Source organism: Triturus cristatus, chromosome 10 (genome assembly GCF_964204655.1).
Source record: "Triturus cristatus chromosome 10, aTriCri1.1, whole genome shotgun sequence".
Lineage (NCBI taxonomy): Eukaryota > Metazoa > Chordata > Amphibia > Caudata > Salamandridae > Triturus > Triturus cristatus.
In genome coordinates this window covers 653,194,766-653,216,609 of record NC_140593.1, presented here as the reverse complement: position 1 = coordinate 653,216,609, position 21,844 = coordinate 653,194,766, and the positions used below count along the sequence as shown (strand labels likewise).

The window sequence follows — 21,844 nt, the reverse complement described above, 5'->3', positions numbered from 1 at the left end:
TATTGCCCATCGGACAACTCCTTGCCTCACCACCCAGTGCATGAACAGTGCCATCCCCAAGAAGACAGCGGCGGCTATGAGGTCCCTCAATATATCAGGGGCATGGGTCGCAAGGACTCTAAGCAAAGGACACTGCAGTTTGAGAGGGCAGTGGAGAAGTCCACGGAGGAGAGCCCGAACATGGCTGTGCAAGCTGAGAATTCTGTGCCCGACGCAGCCCCCCCCGGCCCCACCTGCCAATTGGCTACAGGAGATGAAAGCCGGTTTCAGATACCTGGACAATCGTTTAGACAAAACGCTCGAATCGATGGGTGCCAAGATCCAGGCCCACGGTAGACGTCTCGACGTGGCGGAAGCGCGGATCTCTGACATCGAGGATAGAACGGCACAGGCTACTACACGATTAGACCGGCTGGAGCGCATTTTAAAGGAGGTGGCTATAAAAAATGAGGACCTTGAAGCACGCAGTAGCCGCAATAATGTGCGTATTCTTGGGGTCTCGGAGTCTACAGCGACGGGCCGACTGGACCTCTTTCTTGAGACTTTGCTGACTGATATGTTTGGAAGGGATGCTTTCATGCCGGGCTTTATGGTAGAGAGGGCCCACCGCACCCTGGGACCTCGACCGACCCCGTGCCTCTCGCCTCGCCTGCTGATTGTCCGTATTATGAACTTTGGCGATAGGGACACAGCTATGCGCCTAGCCAGGGAATGTGGGGACACTATCTGACAGGGCACGAAGATTGCTCTATACCCAGACTTCACAGTGATGGTGCAGGAGGCCAGACGCAAGTTCACCGGGGTGAAGGCTACCCTCCGGAACCTTGGACTCAAATACGGCATGCTATATCCTGCACGGCTTGGGGTGGAGGCCGGAGGCCAGGTACGGCTTTTTGACAATCCTACTGAGGTCCAAGAATTCTGTTGCACATATAAACTCAATAACCAGTCACAGGATGATAGGGACGACCAGTCTCTCCCACACAGCGGCTCCGTTGCAAGTTTGGAACTGTTTTCTGGCTCCGGTACTGGGTGACATAGTTATGCATTTTCCTCCTTTTTTGACTCTTGACATTTATGGGGACACATTATGCTTTGCTTTCTAATATATTGCACAGTTGGTCGGCTGATGTGGCGTTGTCACCCCCCTAGGTGGATACCATGGGTTTGTGTTGGTTGATTTTGATGTACCTATAACATGTTGGGCTATTGCACTGTAATACTGATTGGTACGCTGTTTTTTGCTTACAGGTTGGGGTTGGCCATGCCTCTTTTATAGCAAGGCTGGGGGGGGGAGGGGGGGGGTCAGGGCAGGGTTAAATGTTTTTCTTCTTGATTATCATAAGGAGTGTCCTTTGTATCTGTTTATTGTTTTCCAGCTGCTGTTCGTCCACATCAGATTTTTTAAAGTTCACAAATGGCACAGTCAGGTCTAAATACAGGTCCCTCTAATTTGTCCCTGTGCTCTTGGAATATCAGAGGTCTTAATAAGCAGCATAAACGGCGTCAGGTAGTGCATTATCTAGATAGACATAACAGATGTCGCTTTCTTACAAGAAACACACTTACCAGTTTCGGATACGGCTCGCTTCGCCTCTAGTTGGAGGGGCGCATCGATATTTCCCCAACTTTAGTAATTATGCTAGAGGCACGGCTGTTCTGATACACAAGAGAGTCCCTTTTAGTTGCCAACAGGTCATAGAAAAGGTAGAAATACCCGTGTAGTGGGGTCTCTGATGGGTCACAGGGTCACTTTGATGTGTGTCTACGCCCCCAACACTGACTCCCCGAAATTTTTTCATGCAATCCACAGCCAACTTTCTAAACTAGATCCGACTCGGATTATGATGGGGGGGGGGATTTCAATCTCACATTGAACACAGACCTGGATAGTACATCCACTGCTTCCGACACAAAACCTAAAGCGTGGCGTGCAGTTAGAGACCTATGTGACCAGTTTTCATTAACGGATATTTGGCGAAGGCGCAATCCTACCGCAACCACTTACACGCACTATTCGGGCATGTGAGGAAATGCCCGAGGGGCCCACCTGGATAACGCCATGGGATGATCTTCCTTGTAGGACCCATACTTCTTCCACCGATCGACGTAGGAGGGGCCATAACGGACTACGAGACCCATTCCCCTCTCATGTCTCTTCACAGAGAGACGCAGACGTGACCCCGGAAGTAGGCGGGTATAACTCCGGAAGGTTTGGCAGCCGCCCAATGAAAAGGGCGGAAGTCAAAGTGGAATCAGCAGAGATCGGTAACATGGAGATTACAAGAATGGAACCGAGGGAAGAAGAGAGACCGACGAGAGAAGATGGACACGACGAGAGAACGCCTGGAGAAAGCTTGAAGACGGAGACGAGGAAACGGACGAACGCTGGTGTGAAGAGTGGTGGTGTCCGCCAGAGGATGCTGGAGAGCGGCCGCAACTCAGGAGAGTTGCGGCATGACCGGTGAGTGGTAGCGTCTCGAGGGACCAGGGGGAGGATTCGAGGGAGGCGGTCGGTGAGCACGGAAAAGGGCACGGATAGCGGGGTTTCTATCTCTCTAAACGCCCATGTGTATGTTGCGCGCCCATGTAATCATGTTCCGTGCATAAGTTGCATTTCCCTTACAGGATCTATTTTTCTAGCGCACTTCACTTCGTTGGCATGCCTCATGATACTAGGGAGACTTATTCTCTCTAGCATGCTTTAGGTTTTTTTCTCGCGCGCCTCTGTTATTAGCGTGTCTCAAATTTCTTTATTTAGCGTGCCTCCATAGCGTGAGCTTCCCGTAGCATGAGCATGACTTATTGTTTGGATAGCACAACCTCCTTAAACAGCAGGATTTAGCGTGACATATAAACTACTTTAATTTCCCACTGCGCTTCCGTTAAGGCATTAATAGACTTCCCAGGGAAAACCCAGCACAAGGAAAACGACCTCAAGCCCTAGTTTATAAAAGCACTTCCAGGTGTGGTGACGGGTACTTGACACTAAAGAATTTAGAACAATAAACTGACGGCTCCCTTTTTCCTCTCTTATGAGCCTCCGGGGAAAACACCTTTGTACTGAAGAGGAGGAGCCTGGAACATCAACCTCTACAACCCCGTCAAGTCCAGCCCAATCCAGAGAGGAGCAAGAAGAAACACCAACCGAACAACCCACCAGTTCTATTTTCTCTAATAAAACTCGTCCTTTTGGAACATATATTCAGCCTCCTCGCTAAGCAATTGACCCCTGGCGAGGACTCACACGGGGGCACACCTACACGAACAGCCTTACCAACACAGCCTTCGTCAGTCATCGACTAAACCCTCCCTACTCTGGGGGCCAGATTGCGTCGCGAGCAACCTCGTGACGTGTGTCGGCACTTCTGCCGGCCTGGTGTAAACGTCAGCTCAGCTGTAAGATATTGACATGGTACACACACACACGCTTAACCCAGTGGTAGATAAGAGAGCCCGGACGCGATTTTCCATACCCAACCCCTAGTTCTTCCTGTATTTTACCCCAGTTCACGTGGCATATTCACTACCAGGACCCATAGGGTTTACAACTTGTGTATCCAGCAACCATTGTACACATGATTAATTATGGGGGATATTGGATACTGTAATAAGCAATCTCATGGATTGAATGATTTATCTGATCTATATTGCAATGAACCTGAAAATGCCAATAAAAACATGTTACAAAAAAAAATATTCAGCCTCCTCGCCTGTTTATCAAACCTGCGCTCCCACAAGTGGTGTCAGAAGTGGGATTGAAAGGCAACATGGAGGCGTCCCTAGCAAAAATGGCGGAAAACCAGGAACATCTGGGGAATGTGATGGAACGCTTCCGGACCGTGGTCGAAGAAGATGGGGGCAAGTTACAACAAGCAATCGCGGGACAGAGTCAAACCCATGGAGCAGCCATGGATAAAATCACCGAGGCCCTGGGACTTCAGAGAGGTCCCACCACCCTGCCTCCGTTGTTCTACAACGATATGTGAGTGGGGAAGTTCCTGATATTTCTTTAACAATTTTGAACGGATGGCAAATGCGGCCTCTTGGCCGGTTGAGAAGTGGGGCCAATACTTAGGACCTCTCCTGTCCGGGGATTTACCGGCAGCCTACCAGGCAGCTACCGTTTAAGGGGTGGTACCCTATGTAGACATAAAACGATGCATTATGGAGAGGTTAGGCGTGGATGATGAAACCTACAGGCTGAAACTGAGACAAATGAAGGAAGGTCCCCAAGAGACACCCAGAGCTTTGTACTTCAGGGTAAAAGATATGGCTGATCGCTGGTTAAAATTAGCCACCACAGATAAGGATGGGATTATGGCCAAAATATATTTGGAGCAATACCGGACCTCGCTCCATCCACCCATTCAAAAGTGGGTACGCCAACAGGCTAATTTAACCCTTGATACTGCAGTGGAAATCGCCAGTGCATATAACAGAGCCCAAGAGTCTGTGCTAGTGTGCGGCCTGGACGATCGCCTTCACCGTATCTACGAACCCGAGGTACGTGTCAGGGATGTCCTCTGTCGCCCCTTCTATTCATTCTGGCCATGGACCCCCTGATACGACATTTTTAGGAACGTCATCTCCATAGAGGACTGCAATTTCGAACAGGTCCTCTGCTGGTTTCATTATACGCGGACGATACTATTCTTTATGTCAGAGAACCACAACTGAACCTAGTCCCCCTCATCCGTGAAAAGCTTCGATTTGGACAACACTCTGGGTTGGGTATTAATTGGCACAAATCGATTCTTTTTCCATTGACAAGCAGCACGATTCCTTGGGAATGTGAGTTCCCACTGGAATGGTGTTTGGATTCTGTCAAATATCTGGGCATTCATGTCCATTTAGATCAAGACCAGATTATGCGCCTTAATTACGGTGCAGCGGTTGCGAGACTGGAGACCCAGGTGGAGAAATGGTTACGACTCCCTTTGTCCATGGCAGGCAGAATCGCCATAATTAAAATGATGGTCTTACCTACATTTTTATATCTTTTTAATAATATTCCCATACCCCTCACGCACAGTTTCTTCAGCACATTGCATTCTCATCTTCTCCGGCTTGTGTGGGGAGGCGGGAGTCCACGCGTATGATGGAAGATACTTACCTTACCATATGATAGAGGAGGATTTGGGGTGCCAGACTTATTTATACTATCTAGTGGCGCAGGGCAGTTATGCCTTTGCCTGGTACCACCCAGATTGAGGATCCCATTTCTGCAGTCAGAGGCCGACTTCGTCCTTCCTGAGAGATTAGCTGCTGTTTTACCCAGGGGCGAACCCAGGAGTCCAGTAGACATACAAACTGTGTCTACTACCAGCTGGGCCTGGAACAGGCTGGTCCGCTACACCGGCACTGCAGTTCTTTATTCCTCTGCCCTTCCACTGCCGAATGCTCGTTGGCTTCCCATAACAGGGGAGAGGCACACTCACTAAATTTGACATCAGCTCGGTAGGTGATCTGTACCCGGGCGGGAAAGTTCTCTCAGCTACTGAGGACGCCCTCTTCCAAGAGGCCACGTTCATGGATAAATTCGTTCTCAAGAGACTACACTCGGCGTTAAGAGCCACGATCGTTGGCTTCCCGCTGGAGCCCGTCTCCTTCAAACCACTGTCTCTCCTGATAGAGAATAAGAGTGGTACACACATAATTTCCAAACTTTATAAGCTATGCATAGCACAGGACCCTATCGTGGATGATAAACTTAGAGCGGAGTAGGAGGCAGATTTAGGAAGTCCGATTTTGGACGACTAGCAGACTGCCTGCTGCAAAGTCACAAAGGCCATTTCCTTAAATAGTCACCATAAATTATTACACTTTAAATTTCTCCGAAGAATCTACATGACACCTGCCAAATTGCATAAAATTGACCCAGATAGGCCACACAGATGCCGGAAATGTGGCGCCCAGCATGCAGATTGTGCTCACCTGACCTGGACATGCCCACACATACATTCCTATTGGGCACAGGTGCACAAAACATTAGGGGACATTCTTGGGCTCCCACTTGTCCTTATACCGGAAGTGGCGTTGATGGGTTACACAATTAATTTTCCCAAAACAGTGAGAAGCTTGCTTCTCATGGCCTTCTCTTAGCAAAAACGTGAGATAGCATTACATTGAGGCAGCAAAGTTTCTCCCACGCTACAAGGCTGGTTGAATAGCTTAGCACATTGTAATACACACAGCAAGATCTACTCTAGCCTAATGCCCAACACTGCCCGCCCTAAGGATATCTGGGGCCCATACAAGACATATCTTGATAATTTGCGCAACTCTTCTTCCTCCCAATCTAGTTCGGAGATTGTACCAGCGGGTATAGGATAGTTTATGTGAAATGCACCTGGACAAGTAAAAGGAAGCTTTATATGACACTGCTGATTTTCGCTACACCGTATTTTTTATCCAAGCAGCATGTTCTGTTGAGTGTGGATTAGGATTCTTGCAGATGTCAGACCAGACTCTGGATGTATTGACATACATGAGAGGAGCATTCAGACGCGGGACACATTGATTGCCAAACATGGTCATGTATAGTACTGTATATTATATCCATGGCTGGAGTTTCGAGATGACTATATCCATTACATTGTCAACTATGCAGAATGACACGATACCTATGATGTACCTACCAAAGATAACTGTATTGGATTGTCCATTTGCTTTTGTTTTATGGAACGTAATGAAAAACAAAGTAAAAAAAAAAAAAAAAGTGCGAAATGTCTAAGTGGATTATACTCTGGGGAATGTTCTTCACAACTATGGGTATCTGATGTTGCTTCAGGCCAATTTACGTCATTAGGGTTATTTGGGTGGGTCAAGCGCAATAAGGGAATGATGCAATAAGGGAACTGTGAAATATGAATCTTATGCTTTGGTGGATCATGGACTCCAAGGGGAACTAGGTGTAACAAGGGAAATGCTCGAACAGATTCTGATTAGGACTGATCCACTAAACATAATCAGGCACTAAGTACTTGCAATTTGCCTGTTGGACGGATATGGAGTCACAAATGTCATAGGACTGAGTTTAGGAATTAATTGGGGGGGTTTGAAGGCATTTGTTTTTATTATATGTAATGATTTTAAGTAATCAAACATTTATAAACCAGGTCGGTTACCAAATAAAGCTGTCCCGGTTTTCCTAATACAGGTACCAGTTAATTGGTGGTGTGTGAACCTACCGCCATTTTTTGGCCTTACCCCCTCACTGTAGAGTAGTTTAGAGACTCAACTGTTACTTAAATGCTGTTCCAAGCATAACTATAGTTTCCTTTCTTGTCAGTACTCTTTCTGACATTTCTACTTTTCCCCCGTTCTTTTTGCACCTTTACTTATAATACCATTTCTAATTATTATTAGAAACACTTTGGTGGAAGGGCTATTAGAAGATTAACAAAAACTTTCAATTCGATAGATATCCTGCTATATGTAAGCACTATGTAATAAATGAATGATTAAGCATGGCCTCTGCTGATTTCTTAACGGATTTATAATTCAGCATGTACTCGATTCATATAAACCCTCGAAACCTCTGAAACATTTTACAGCAGTTAATTTTACAGCAGCATATTAAAAAATTGAATGCATGCTGTAGTAGGATATAAACAAGAAGCTTTTTTTAAGGATCAGGTTACTTTTGTGGCAATTAATTCCCAAGGTGAAGGTTGAAGGCTCTCCCCTATTACTCATGTGCAAGTTACAATGCTCAAAAACGTAATCCAAAACTTTATGCACTGGTACCATGCACACATGGCGCATCGTGTTCGGCATATCCCTCCCCTTTCCCTGCATACAGAGGAGCACTGTCCAGTTCTCTTTTTTCTGCTGAACACTAGCAGTAATTATCCGCATGAGACAATGGTGCAAATACTCACGTGGATCAAGATATTTTTTGGGGAAGTGATACTGACCTGCAAAAGTAGCTCACAGACATAAGTTCTCCTTTGTTTCCTAGGTTCCGTCATCCACTGTTTTACCATAAGTAGAAGATCCTTCTGGAACCACCTGGCTTGAAAGCATCTTTCCCACAAAATAAACTGATTTCAACAACTGTTTTGTTCCATGACCTAGAGGAGAGCACCAAGCGTACCCTTATAGCAGGGAGTGGACTACTGTTAACATCCTAGGTTTACAACAAAGCTGTAGTGGAAGCGTATCATGCTTTTGAAGCTATAGTGTGACAAGAGCTTTCCCCTGTGTCACTAAGAGCACGGTTTACTGACCTCTCTCGTGTAAAGTTCTGCAGTAATATGAAAACTAGAACCTTGCCTGAAGTCCTATATGCATTACGAATGCGTAGATATGCAGTTCCTTCTGGGGTGATAGCGTATGGTTAGCATTGGTTCTTTGGAGAAAGTAGGAGGTGTTTGTCAAGGTTTATTTGGTCTGGTTGTGGGCTGAGGTTGCTATAAAGGGCATGGATTGTCTTGCTGAAGAATTGAGAGAGATTATTGCAGAGGTCCTGCAAGAGTGATGGAGTTGGAGGCAGCTGCTGGTGAAGTGAAATCTTTCACAATGGCGAAGATTGCGCTGCTTCTGTTGGTGCTGGCATCGATGCCGACCAGAGCAGTACATTTGATGGTCCAGATCGTTTGGTGCTAACATCTCAGGGTGGATTTGAACGTGCTCCTGTCTGCATTGTCCTGGCTTATTCTCCATTTTTGTGCCAGTTATTTGCAGTGGTGTTTCATTACTCTAAGTTCCTCCATGTACCAACTGGCCTGGGGTTTGGATCTTGTTGCATTGCGGAGTTTGAGGAGGCCAGCGAGTCGGCACAGGAGTTGATCCATCTGTTGAAATTCTTGATGTCTTTGAAGAGGCCGATGCTGTATTTGGGTTGGTGGCTGTTGAGAGCAGTGTTCCAGACCTCTTCAGTGATTTTGTCCCAGTTACCTCAGGCTGGTCTGCTGGTGGGGTGTATTTTTTGGACCAGGACAGGGATACTGAACTGGATGAGGGCGTGATCTGTCCAGGGAACTTGTGTGAGATAGTCAAATAGAATGTTACCAAAGTTGCTGAAAATCCAGGTGGTGTGCGGCAAAATATGTAAGTCCCTTTACCTGCTGGGTGAGACCCAGGCTTTCAAGGTCTTCAATGAGTGGTTTTGAGTTGGGGCCAGCGTGGTATTCCAGGTGGTAGTTCAGATCTCAGTGTAGGATGCAATTGCTTGCATTGAGGGCGAGTGATGTGCTGTAATCCGTTATGGGGTTGTTGAAGTTGATGCATGACCCAGTGGTCTTATAATGAGGGTGCCACAAAGGGGAAAGGTGGCGGTGATGTGGAGCTTGAACAACAGGTGTTTGATGTTGGAGGATGATGTATCTATGGAAGTGGTGCAGCTGATGGTGTTATTGTGGGTGACGAGAATACTGCCTCCGGGTTTGTCAAATCTGTCTTGCCTGGCAATCTTGTATCCAGTGGGGATGGCTTTAGCGATGTCAGGTGCCGATGAAGGGATCCGCCAGGTTTCCGTGAGAAAAAGTATACCAGGGGAATTGATGTACAGCAGGTCCCAGATCTGTGGTGTGTTTGGTGAGAAAGCAGGTGTTGAGGAGCATGCATGAGAGTGTGGAGTGTTGTGTGGGTGGTTACAGGATTGGGCGAGTTTCAGAGAGTGCAGTGTGCACAAAAACTTGTCGGAGGCACAGGGGAATGCTCCCTCAGTGTTGTGTGGCAAAGGCAGCAGCGTGTTGAGCTGCGGCCGGGGTTGAGGCAACAGAGGGTTGCAGCATGGTAGTGGAAGGACGAGGAGGGACCCAGGTGCTGGGCACAGTTCAGGCGCAGACGGGCTTGCCTTTAGCTCTTACGTCAACGCTGTGACAGCCATTAAGTAGGTCCTTGGAGGGTGAGGAGTGATGTCACGTCCTGTGCAGATAAATGTTCGGATATCAATAGCAGTTGGAATTTATCTTTCCATCTTCCATATTCGTCTTCACTAGAGCACATGCACTGAACTGAATGAGTAACTACTTTGCAACTTACGCCCTCTTTTTCTTCTCCTGTTCGCTCCCTTTTATGTCTCTCGCACAATGTGGCTAACACACTGTGAAAATGTCAGCTAAAACAAAACATTTGGGCGTGGTTTCGAGCGTCAAGATTGCGGTTGCACTCTAAGAATGCTGCGGACCCCTCTGTCATCCGCTCACATCTTCGTACTCCTCTAGGGACAAAAACCTATACATAGCACCCCAAACAAATTGGTCACACCTGCAAAGCGTCCGAATCATAGGGGTGCTCCTAGCTGGGCTACAGACGCCGGTAACACGGATCCACAGTAGTGCTCGGGCAGCAACAAGAAGGCGGCGGCATAACCCGAGACCGAGAGGTCTGCGGATTGCAGACTACAGGGAGCACTTGGGTTTCGTTGGGAATCGCAGAGGCCCCTGTGGTGTGGTCATACATGGTTGGTGGCGCCTGAAGCCCTGAGGACGGCCCGAGAGGGATGAAGTGCCGCAGACCTGTCCTGTGGTCGGGCAAGGTGTCGCAAGAGAGGCGGTTAGCCGGACTGAAAGCACCAAGGGTGTGAGGTGAAATACCGGCTGGGGACTGCCAGGCTGCAGACCAGCTAGCAGTGCAGTGCCAGCCCTCCTGCCTCCTTCCGTCCCCAGTGGGGGGCAGTAGTGACACTCGGGCTGTGATCAGCAGAACGTCGAAAGATGGCAGACGCCATAGGAGAGATAGTGGGCCCAGCCTAGAGCAGCATCCGCGAGAGACGAGGTAACAGCTGGCTGATCCTGCTTCCTCCTATCCCCGGTGAGGGGCACCAGTAAAGACATTCGGCCTGTGATCGGCAGGACGACACAAAAGGGACCAAGTGCCATGGACCTGTTTTGTGGTCAAGCAATGTTTCGAGTGAGAGGCAGTGAGCCTGACTGAAAGCACCAACAACTTGAGGTGACTTACCGGCTTAGGACCGCCGGGCAGCCGGACCGGCTAGCAGTGCAGGGGTGGCCCACTTCCTTCCCTCTGCCCGATAAGGGGAGATGCAGTAGTGACACTCAGCCTGCGAGCGGCAGGGCATCGCAAGGTGGCGGCCGCTATTTGAGAGGTGGTGGCCCAGCCTAGAGCAGCATCTGTGAGAGACGAGGTAACAACTGACTGATCCTGCTTCCTCCTACCACCTGTGAGGGATGCCAGTAAAGACATTCAGGCCTGCGATCAGAAGGACGGCGCATCGGCGGCCCGCCCCTCCCCCTTTAGAGACGTGTGCCATGTGAAGCAGGTGGGCTGGTGCAGGAGGTTCAGCGGCTGGTAGGCTGGAACTGACGTCACTACCACCAGAATTCTTCCAGGCCAACGAGTCCCAGAGGCCTCGAGATCCTTTCTGGTGTGGGCCTGAGGCAAGGGTGCACGCTTCTCTTAGAGCCTCCACAGGGCTGGCAGGTTATGGATGGCAGCGGAGCCCAAAAGGGAACCAGCTTGCCCCCCACAAGCCAAGGCCGAAGCAAGGTACTGAGCAGAGAGTTGCTGGGTGGGCTAAACCTGAGGGATTAAAGACCTGTGCAGTGATTGTGACACAACGCTGGGCTCCCCCATCTTTCAAGCATGTAGTGCGGGGGAGTGATACCAAAGACATATGTCTGACACCCTCCGGAAGGGGTCCACCTTGCCCGCGCCTCCCCTCTCTCCTCCCCCTGGCACAATGAAGACTGCACGTGGGACCTGTGACTCGACGAGGCGGCCATGGGGGAGGGAGGAGACTAGGCCCCCTCATAGCCCTCTCAATCCTGAGACAGGGAGTGCCACCTGTACTGAAGTCCTACCAGAGGGGTGCTAACGCACGCGGATGGACCTAGAGATTCAGATACCATGAGCCTATGGTCTGGACGGACAAATTGACTTGCCTTTGCAGCCCTGTCATTGGGCGTGTACGGCTGCGATGCCCTTGCTGGTTCCCGGATGACGGGTACATGGTCCGGGCCCTAAGGCGTCAAAACAAGAACCAGGTTGAGCAACAGCTCCTATAGGAATTTGGGGTCCCGGAAAAGTGTGGTGGTGCTCCGGATGCTTCTTGAGGAGGGGTAAGGGGGGGGGGGGGGGAGAGGTAGTCTCCCTGCCTGGGCCAGGAGGAAGCCAGTTTGACAGGTTGCATCAGTTTCTGTGCAGTGTAGGCACAGTCAGAGGTAGACAGCGAAATGAGGCAATCTCGCCAGCCATCGCGAATACGGAGCAAGAAATAGAAGACTAAGCCAACATTCCCTGGAACATCCCCAGAATATGAACGAGGGCCCTCTGAGCCCCACCCTGATGTAGTCCCCTGTGGAGGATCCCCGAGGGTCATGATGTTGACATGATTGAACGATTCCGATCAAGCACCACCGAGGATGAGAGCTGAAAGGCTATTCCCACCACTCTGGATATTTGGGGAACTGGGATCTTGGTAACGAGCATTCGCTACGAATCCACACACAGTCTCCTCCAACACAGCACTGCCATGGAGAAAGAGAGAGGGGCGAAGCAGCCGCCAACCCACACCTGCATGGAATAGTATGTTAACAGTGGGCCCAGCCATGGGTAGACTTTGCCGAATTCGATCACTCACCCAGAAGGAGACCTAGCTATGATCCTGCAAGCTATAAAGGCCTCCCAGGACTCTGTGGAGACCAAGATAGGGGAGGTTCGGGTGGATATGGCCCTCCGCCGCCAGGATCTTTGTAATGCCACTGCCCGAATAAAAGAGGCCGAATCCAGACTGTCGGAAGTGGAGGATGACGTGTCACATTTGAAGGAGCAAGTCAAGCAGCTTTTATCCCACACGACCAACCTCCATAGGCGTGCCAGGGATGACGAAAACAGATCACGTCAGAATAATCTCCGTCTAGTGGGAGTTTTTGAAGGGACGAACCTGCCAAATGACTATTCATTGAGGACTGAATGAATAACCCAGATGAATACACTGCCATGTAGCGTGGAATAGTCGATTTAGTAATAGGATTGATGCTCCTGTGAAGTGAAAAAGACCTAAAACTGCAATTGTGTCATCTGAGGTCCTTGATCCCATATAGCAATTCTAACATTTAGCATATTTATGTACTTTTAATTGGGAATCAGTGATAACAGCACATTAAATAACCTGATGTGAAAATCAGAAGCTAAGCTGGCAATACATTCCTGAAGCAAGCATGCTACTGCACTGAGAGAGCCACAAAATCACCAACACTACACAGAATGGTAACTGCCAGCTATTTTGAATGTGAAATGATTGAGTTTGTACTCTGCCTAGCATTTTCCCTCGCAGGCAGCCTAGTAAATGATCAATATTCTGGCAATGAGTAAGCTAAATACGTAAAATGTTTACTTGTTAGCTTTCTCTTACATGCTTAATCACCATGCAGCAAGGTAACCCAGATATTATTCAACCTGCCAAAACAATCACCTACCACAATTAACTTCCATTAAGTTAGATGGGTTGTTTTACCCCCCCCCCCAAAAAAAAGCACAAGGTAAATTTTGAAACGTCTTATAAAACTCTGCTCCACCATACTACTCAACTGCTCACATGCCATATTCCATTAGCATCCCTACATTCTGAAAAATAACTAACTGCTTTTCCCAGAACCACGTGCCCACCCAACTCTATCTACAATCTCTGTGACTGTGTTTTCACATATATTTTTGCTTCTGTACATTGCTTCTGCTCCAGCAGAGTTGCGTACCAAGGTTGTAGTGTCCATGTTGGAGCTAGGAGTATCATAGTTAGTGTAGTCTGAGTTTCCTGACCACGCAAAGGAATGGAGTAAGAGAGGTGGAAATGCGTACGCAAAGAACCCTGGCCAGTTTATCCATAGAGCATTGCCCTTGGATTGTGGGTGTCTAGAGGCGAAGTCCTGGCATTTTGCGTTTTCTTCGGTAGCGAAGAGATCTATAGATTGTGTTTCCCACAGTTGGAAGTAAGTTTGTAGTGTCGGAGTGTGGATTTCCCACTTGTGTACCTGCTGTTGCGTTCTGCTTACTAGGTCTGCTAGAGAGTTGTCCACTCCTGGTATGTACTGTGCTAGGAGGGAGACTGTTGGCCCATTTCCAGATCACTTGTGCTAGTTGAGATAGTTGCACTGAATGGGCCCATTCTTGTTTCTGAATGTAGTACACTGCGGTCTTATTTTCTGTTCGTAGAAGGACATTTTTCCTAGTATTTTGGGTAGGAACACTTCGAGAGCCAATTAAATGGCTATCAGCTCTAACATATTGATGTGCAATGTCAGTTGTTGTAGAGACCGATGCCCCTGTACCACAAATGTTGTCCATATAAGCACCCCAACCCATGAGTGATGCATCCGATTTAATGGTTATCTGCGGGATTGGGTCCCTGAAGGCTCTTCCCATTTGTGTGTTTTTGGAGTTACACCATTATAGTGCCTGTTGGATCTTGGGTGAAACCACCAATAGATCCTCTATGTTGCCCTCCCACCTGGGACCATTGTGATGCTAAACACTCCTGTAGGGGTCTCACATGTAGTCTTGCATGTGAAACTCACTAGGCAAGAGGCCATCATACCTAGAAGGCACATCACTGTTTTGACTGTTAAGAGCCAGGAGGTTCTGGAGATTAGGAAACCCTCAGTGGATTTGGGTATGCTTTTGCTGTAATGGCTCCAAGATACAGCTGTTTTTGGAACGGTTGTTTATGAGACTTGGTGGCATTGATTACGAACCCCAATTGGTGTAATAGGTGAATGGTGTTTTGTGTGTCCTTCAGACATTTTGGTTTGCCGTGATTCTTGATCAGACAGTCGTCGAGATAGGGAAACGCATGTATGTTTTCCCTTCTTAGTTTCACAGCTACTACAGCTAGACATTTTATGAATACTCGCAGGGCTGTTACCACGAATGGTAGTACTGTAAATTGATAAGAACGTTCATTTAACCAAAAACCAGAGACATTCCAGATGGGCTAAGTAAATTGGGATATGAGAGTATGCATCCCTCAGATCTAATGCAATCATGAAGTCACCTTTCTGTAGTAATGGTATCACATCCTGAAGTGTTACCATGTGGAAGTGTATTGATATAATGTACTGATTGAGAGGGCATAAGTCCAGTATGGGACGTAGTGACCCAACCTTTTGGTGACCCAACCTTTTTGTGTATTAGGAAGTAGAGGGAATCCACTCCCCTGTTGTGATGTTTAATTGGTACAGGTTATATGGCCTCCTTTTATAGTAATGCTTTTACTTCTTATAGAAGATGTAGAAGCTGTCGATTGAGCAAGTGTCTTTTTGGTGGGATATTTGGTGGTTGTTGTTTTAGTTCTAGGCAATATCCCTAACGGACTATGTCTAACACCCATTGATCCGATGTTATTTCTGGCCACAACTGATGGAATTGTTGTAGACTCCCACTGACAGGTCGTTTGTGATCGGGGGGGGGGGGGATGGGGGGAAAAAAAAAAAAAAAATCGGGAAATCGAGTCTTGGGGAGTCACTGTTTGGTGGTAGAGGTTCCCTTTGAGAGTGTGCCTATATCCTTTCTTCTAGATTTGCTGCCACTTGTATAATCTCATCAGCCTGTCGATGATATTGTTGCTGACGTTGGTATGAGGGGCCCACTGTGGTGGCAGTTTTGGAGGCCCCTCTCCTGTGGTAGCGGTGAAAAGGCTGCTGTTTTTGTGGTGTAAATTGCAAAGCCCCCATTGACATTGCGGTGCACGGGTGAGCTAATAGTACTCGCGCCCATTGTGTCTTCGTTTTCGGTCCCGACCCAGGTACCGGAGTCTTTGGCATGGGATCCTCGACCTGCACCTCTGACTTTTCTTCCTCACTGGATTCGTCGGAGGCAACACAGTGGAGGCTGGCGATGACGACCTCACCTTGTATTGTTGTCTCAGTGTCGAGCTTGCTCTCCCTGTGTGATTCTTCATGCGAGAAATCCGCCGCTGTTGCCATCGCCATGGTATGCGCTAAGCATTAATCTCGTCTTGTAGTGGTTGCACGCTGCGCAGTTTCTTGAAGTCTGGAGATAAAAACAGGTTACAGACCATACAAGTGTCCAAATAGGCATATTTGGCCATGCACTGAGGGCACAGTCGAAATAAGCTTTCTTTTTTCGCCTCCATTACCCAGAGATGAGCATTTGATGGGTGTGGGCCGTGTCGACATGAAACACTAGTGCGAGCGCTCCCTCTGTACACTATTCCAAAGTGTAGCATAGTCGTGTGTTGTTGTTATTCTTTATCCATCTACGATTGCATGGATCTCTTTTTTTTGTCCCTAGGCTTTGTGGACGTCAAAACTGTAGGGCTCGGACGCAGTCCATCTGAGTCTGATGGCGGAAAAAATAATTTAACAAAGGAGCCATTGAAAATGCACAATACCTAGAAAAGAGGAAGGGACACGATGCATGAAGTCGATGGTTCATGCTTCTTTCTTAAAACTACCTCCAGAAAAACAACTTGCAGAGTCCAGGCCCAACACTAGATGGTAGGGGTGTGCATAGCATGTGTATCTGTAGCCAACACATGCTACCAATACTGACCACGTTCTGTTTGCTCAAGACATGAGGCAGTGCTGTCAATCAAAATCTGAACTACCGTGCCCTGGATTTCCATCTGAAAGTACTTTCAAGAAACCAAAAGAGGTGCCCTTGATTATAGAAGGTTCCTGATAAAAAAACAGAAACTTTGCTCACAACTGACCCAATTCACTAGATAAAAAAAACAGTAAGTAGCCGACTCAACACACAGCTGCCACTGAGCACATGACAGGACACCCCTCGCGGAAACATAAGCAATCTCTTGTGGTCGTGAGGAATAGGAAGCACTCATTTGCAATGATGACCCACTCTCTATGAATTAGAAATCATAGCCGCTCTGAATTTTACACGCCAGATGAATTGGGTTCATACAGCAGTTTACCAAAAGCCATCATCATCTGATCTCTTTAGGGTTCATCTTTCAGAGGAGGATGACTCCTTGTGTTTTGGTGAAGACACTCACTCCTTTACAGAGGGGAAAAAAATTCCTGTGCTCCTGCAAGTCATACAAATTAAATCAGATATTTTCAGCAACAGAGAACCTGCAAATTAGAAGACAATATCTGCCAGCACCAAAGGACCAACTTACAACAAGTCATCTTATGAATGTCACTGTAGCAAGTAATCACTGCTAATAATAGTGTTACTTTAGGACTCGGTCCAACTTGAGAGCAAAAAATCAAAGTGAAGAATGAAACTAATGCAAGAAAATCTATAGGATGGTACATAGCAAACCAAGTCTCTTCCCAATCAGTATGCTCATCAACAACATAAAGATAGGGATGTTACTATTGCACCTCAGTTAAGAGACGCTCGCCTTCAGTACAAGCAACAATACATCCTTCAATGTGGCAAAGGGCGTCAACATTCTGGAAGGAAAGTCCTTCTACTCAGAAATGACAAGAGGGCAAGGGGTTCTAACACTCAAAAGTGCTATAAAGCTTACTTAATTTTCCTTAACCAGAACGCTTCAGTTGGCGAAAGGCCGTCCTTGGAATAGTCGGAGCCTACTCTCACTCAAAAGAATGTCTTTTCCAGTATCAATAGATTTGGAAACTTTCTTAATGCTGGTAGTCGCCGAATGTCAAGGAATGTTTGGCTTGGAAGACATATGGTTCTCAATGTGATGCTGAATAACCTGTTCCAGTGTCTGCTCCATCGGTTTTATTACAAGGGGTTGAGGAGCAGACGTCAGCATGGCACGTTCTGTGGTACACACATTCGACACCAGAAAGACCGAAGTATGTTTCTGCTAGGAGGCCAACAGTATTGTGCAAGTTTCTCCAACACTTATATTATATAAAGTACAATAAAAGCATAATCTTTTCAGATATTAGTGAATGTGACCTGAACTCAAAATATACAACAGGGAAACCAGGAATATTCAAGCACTTCCCTACCAATAATGATCCTTCTACGATATCCTATGAACATACTGTGTTACTGTCTATGTAAACATAACAGGTTTTAGAGAAAGCTTAGCATCTGTAGGAGAAATTCCTATTTAGGGATTTAATAGTTATTAGACATCTGCAAGTGTGATGTAGAAGAGGACAGGTCAAAGGCCTAAAATTCTTGTTTTTAAGGTTCTACGGGTAATATCCTGACAGTTCAACTGAGCATTTTATCTTTCTGTGCTGATTAAAGGAGTATTGGTTATTTGATTTATAATAACTGTAAGTGCAGTACCCAGAGACAGGAATGATGACGTTGCTAAAAATTATTTTTTTAATAAAAAGGGGGAATGAAGAGCTCAATGTTTATAGAGGTCCTACACCTATGCTCCTGCCAGAGGTGAACTAGCAAGACATCAGAATAGGGGTAGTTCCTCATAGGCCAGGTGATCATAAGGGGTGGGACCACGTGGCTAGTACTGCTGTCGCAGGGAGACCTAAAGGTCAAATCTTGATGCCCTCACACACCTGTTAGGGTGTCATGATTCATGATTGGGCGCTCCTCGTCTGGCTCTGCAATGCCTGATGGGGCCTGGGGTCTCTTTGTCGGATGAGGTCTTCTGATCCGAAAACGCCATTTAGGTGAATGCATGTGAGGGTGCAATGCGAAGGTCTGTCAAGCTAAAAGTGAGGAATGTCTCAAATAGACTCTGGTGCACTAAAATCTTTTTTTTTTATAGGGTAAGGGTACCAGGACTAGATAAAAACAGTGGTGCTATCACGTGCTCTCAATGTATCTAGATAGCTGTTAGCAAAGTGAGGTTGCCAAGTTTCATGCCTAGATTGCCCAAAGTGTGTATTAACAGCCATGGTGTCCTGGAGCCCATAAGGCTTACGGACGCTAGCAGTATCAGCTGCAATTATTTTATAAATGGCTTAAGCTTAGCGCTCAGGAGTGTCCTTTAACAGCCAAGGGTGCCATGTGCCTCTAATGCTTATGCCGTACTGCACGTAGACTTAGACTGGGGGCTACCAGTCTTCTGCAGGACGAGTATCATCAAGCCCAGCTAAGATGCCCTTCTATTGCTACCATTAAGTTCTCTTAATGGCGAGCAGTAATCTGGAGAAACAGGGGTCCATTTGTATCCTTAACCACACAGCACAATTTTGTGAATCCACACAATGGGGGCTGGCACTGAGCACTGCATATTCATTTGTGTGGTTTCTGCCTGTGTACTTTTTAAATGATGGCCTTGGTCACCTTTTCTTTCCTTTCCAATCAAGGTATCTCGCAGTTTGTCTGGGAGCCTACAATTTGCCTACGGAGCATTGTTCTGCTCACCTTGGGGTAAGTTGATAAAAGACTTGAATGTGCTCTACGTTACACCACGCGAGTATGTCTGATGGCGAACGAAACATGTGAATGTCTGTTGATTAAACCAAACTCTTCTAGACATAGATTGTCAAGCCCCTGACATTATTCCAGTGTGCCTTCATGTGTTTTAAAACAGAGTGCCTGCTCATTCGTTTTTGTTTTAAGAAACTCATCTCACCTTCTAGCCTTGCAGGCGCACACCATTACTTCTGAGTGCATTCCAAAATTAACTGCTATATTTACACTGTGAACATCGGTTACTGGTTTTAAATTCATTGCTTATGCTTTTCCACCTTTTGTCTCTTTCTCTTCTAGGTGGAATTGTTGTGCGGTGACCATCCAGGTGAAGTATCATATACATTGAGCGGTCATCCTTTATTAGAAAGGAGGTTTCATGCCTCTAAGGGGGCGCTAATTCACTATCTTTGGTCCTGATGAAGTGCCGTCTGATCCTTTGGGCAATCTAGGCATGAAACATGTCGACCCCACTTTGCTAACAGCTATCTAGGTACAATGAGACCACACAATAGCAACACTGTTATTATCTAGTCCTGTTACCCCCCTACCCTATAAAAATCGTTTTGAGGGTACCAGAGTCTATTTTAGACATTTCTCACTTTTCACTTGACACACCCTCGCATAGCCCCCTCACATGCATTCACTTAAACAGCGTTTTCGGATCAAAAGACTTCCGACAAAGAGCCCCAAGGCCCGTCAGGCATTGCAGCATCAGCCAGACGAGGAGGACCCAATGATGAAGCATTACACCCTTACAGGTGTGTGAGGGCATCAAGATTTGAACTTCAGGTCTCCCCGCGACAGCAGTACTAGCCATGTGGTCCCTCCCCTTTGACCACCCGGCATAAAGAACTACCCCCCTATTTTGATGACTAACTAGTTGCTGAAAATGATACACAGGGGATAAAGTACTCCATGCCATACCTTTAAAGGATATTGCAAGTCACTGAAGAGTTTAATAACCATATAGAGGAACAAACCCAAATGTGGAGCTCCTTTATAAAGTTATGGAACTCTGAGGTAACTTGCAATATCCTTGTGTACGCCAGGTAAGTGGGAGACTTTATCCCGTATAATACGTGGAAAGGAAAGGAATTCAGGAAAGCACTCTAGACCTGGCTGTCTGAATGAACAGAGCAGTGCAAAGCAGCTAGCAACTCCAGTGTCTTAAGACTCTCACGGGTGATTTGCCGTGCTTTACGAATCCTGATTGGTGGTCACACCATCACCTTTCCCACAAACCACTTAAACCTTTGGAACGTAGCTCTTTCTTGAAAGAGCGAGCACGTTTGCAAACATGAAGAATAAAAATAAAACCTCTGGTGAAAAATTAAACACATAAAAATCGGTTAGGCATTTGCTGCAAACAGATATTAGTAACAGTTCAACAGAATCAATTTTTTTTAAAAACTACTGTAGCTTGGAATGTGTAGAAACATGCACAAAGATTCTACCTTCTCTATCTAATGAGTGCAAAAATAAACCTGTTCTCTCTGCTGGTCATTGTAAGCTAAAAAATAGAGGAGAAGACCGCGGCTACGTCACACTGTCTGGCAGCAGGTATTGTGATGTTAGAACCCAACTGTAATAATTTATAACAGTAGAGTTCAGATGCCTTTATTTAAAGAAAATATATAAAAATCGGCTACTGAGTGCGTCACTAGTCGCCGATTACAAAAAAATTATAGACTGCCTTTTATTTAGGAATTGCAGAATCCCATCTATTGCAAAGAAATGAAGAGACTGCCGTTTATATGGGGATTACAGAACAAACGATTATAATCTATGTACACAACAATCATTGCTCGTCCCTCTGAAGGACAAGAAGCAAACAGTGGATACTGCACTATTAGGGACCAAAGCTACCTGGGAATGACTGAACAGCTACTTACCTTCAGAATCTCCTGTAACTGCTTCAAGACAACATGCACCTCTTCACGCAACAGCCACTTGAACTCCTCCTCCTAAAAACACAAACGGGAGAGTAAGGATGAACGGTAATGTAAGAACACGATTCATATTACACCCACACCACAGAAATGGAGCACTAAGGTTCAGATTTAACCCACATTACACCCAAGCACCTTTTTTCTGTCACCTGGTCACAGGGCTGTATACCCCACCCCGCCTTCAAGGGCCTCTTTGGCTCTTCCCTAGCATTTCTTCCCCGTGTTAAACGTGCCCGCTGTCCCACATGCACAGAGGAGTGCTGCCGTAGGCCCACAGATCTGATGCCGCTATCGCTGGAAGAGATGATCGAGGCCCAAACGTCGGTTTATGAAGAGTATTCTCCTCAAAAACAGACTGAGCAAAGCAATGATCATATGTCAGCCCTGAGACCGAGGAAAGACGGGAGTGCAGCACAGTGGCCAGGAAATCCCAGGTTGAAAGCAGTGGAAGCCACAGAGCTGGAGCCCAACACTCTACTGTGGAGCAGAGAAGGGGTTATGGAGGGGAACACTGACAGGGACATTTGGCTTCATAGAAAGAACGAAGAGTGGACACTCTGGCCCATCACTCTTGCTCCAAGAAACTAAGAGTTGAAGGCCCTTACCGAGAAAGTTGAGGAAAACCGGAG

At 46.9% G+C, this 21,844-nt stretch overlaps 1 protein-coding gene across 2 annotated transcripts in view; it reads right to left on the bottom strand.

The window, feature by feature from the left end:
* The window catches only part of ROGDI (rogdi atypical leucine zipper), a 765,793-nt gene that overhangs the window by 315,612 nt on the left and 428,337 nt on the right, over positions 1 to 21,844 (bottom strand). For both annotated transcript variants that reach the window (XM_085632220.1, XM_085632219.1), the window contains one exon: positions 21,159 to 21,230. In XM_085632220.1, coding sequence (XP_085488346.1) covers positions 21,159 to 21,230 — 72 coding nt within the window. The remainder of the gene's footprint in view (positions 1 to 21,158; positions 21,231 to 21,844) is intronic.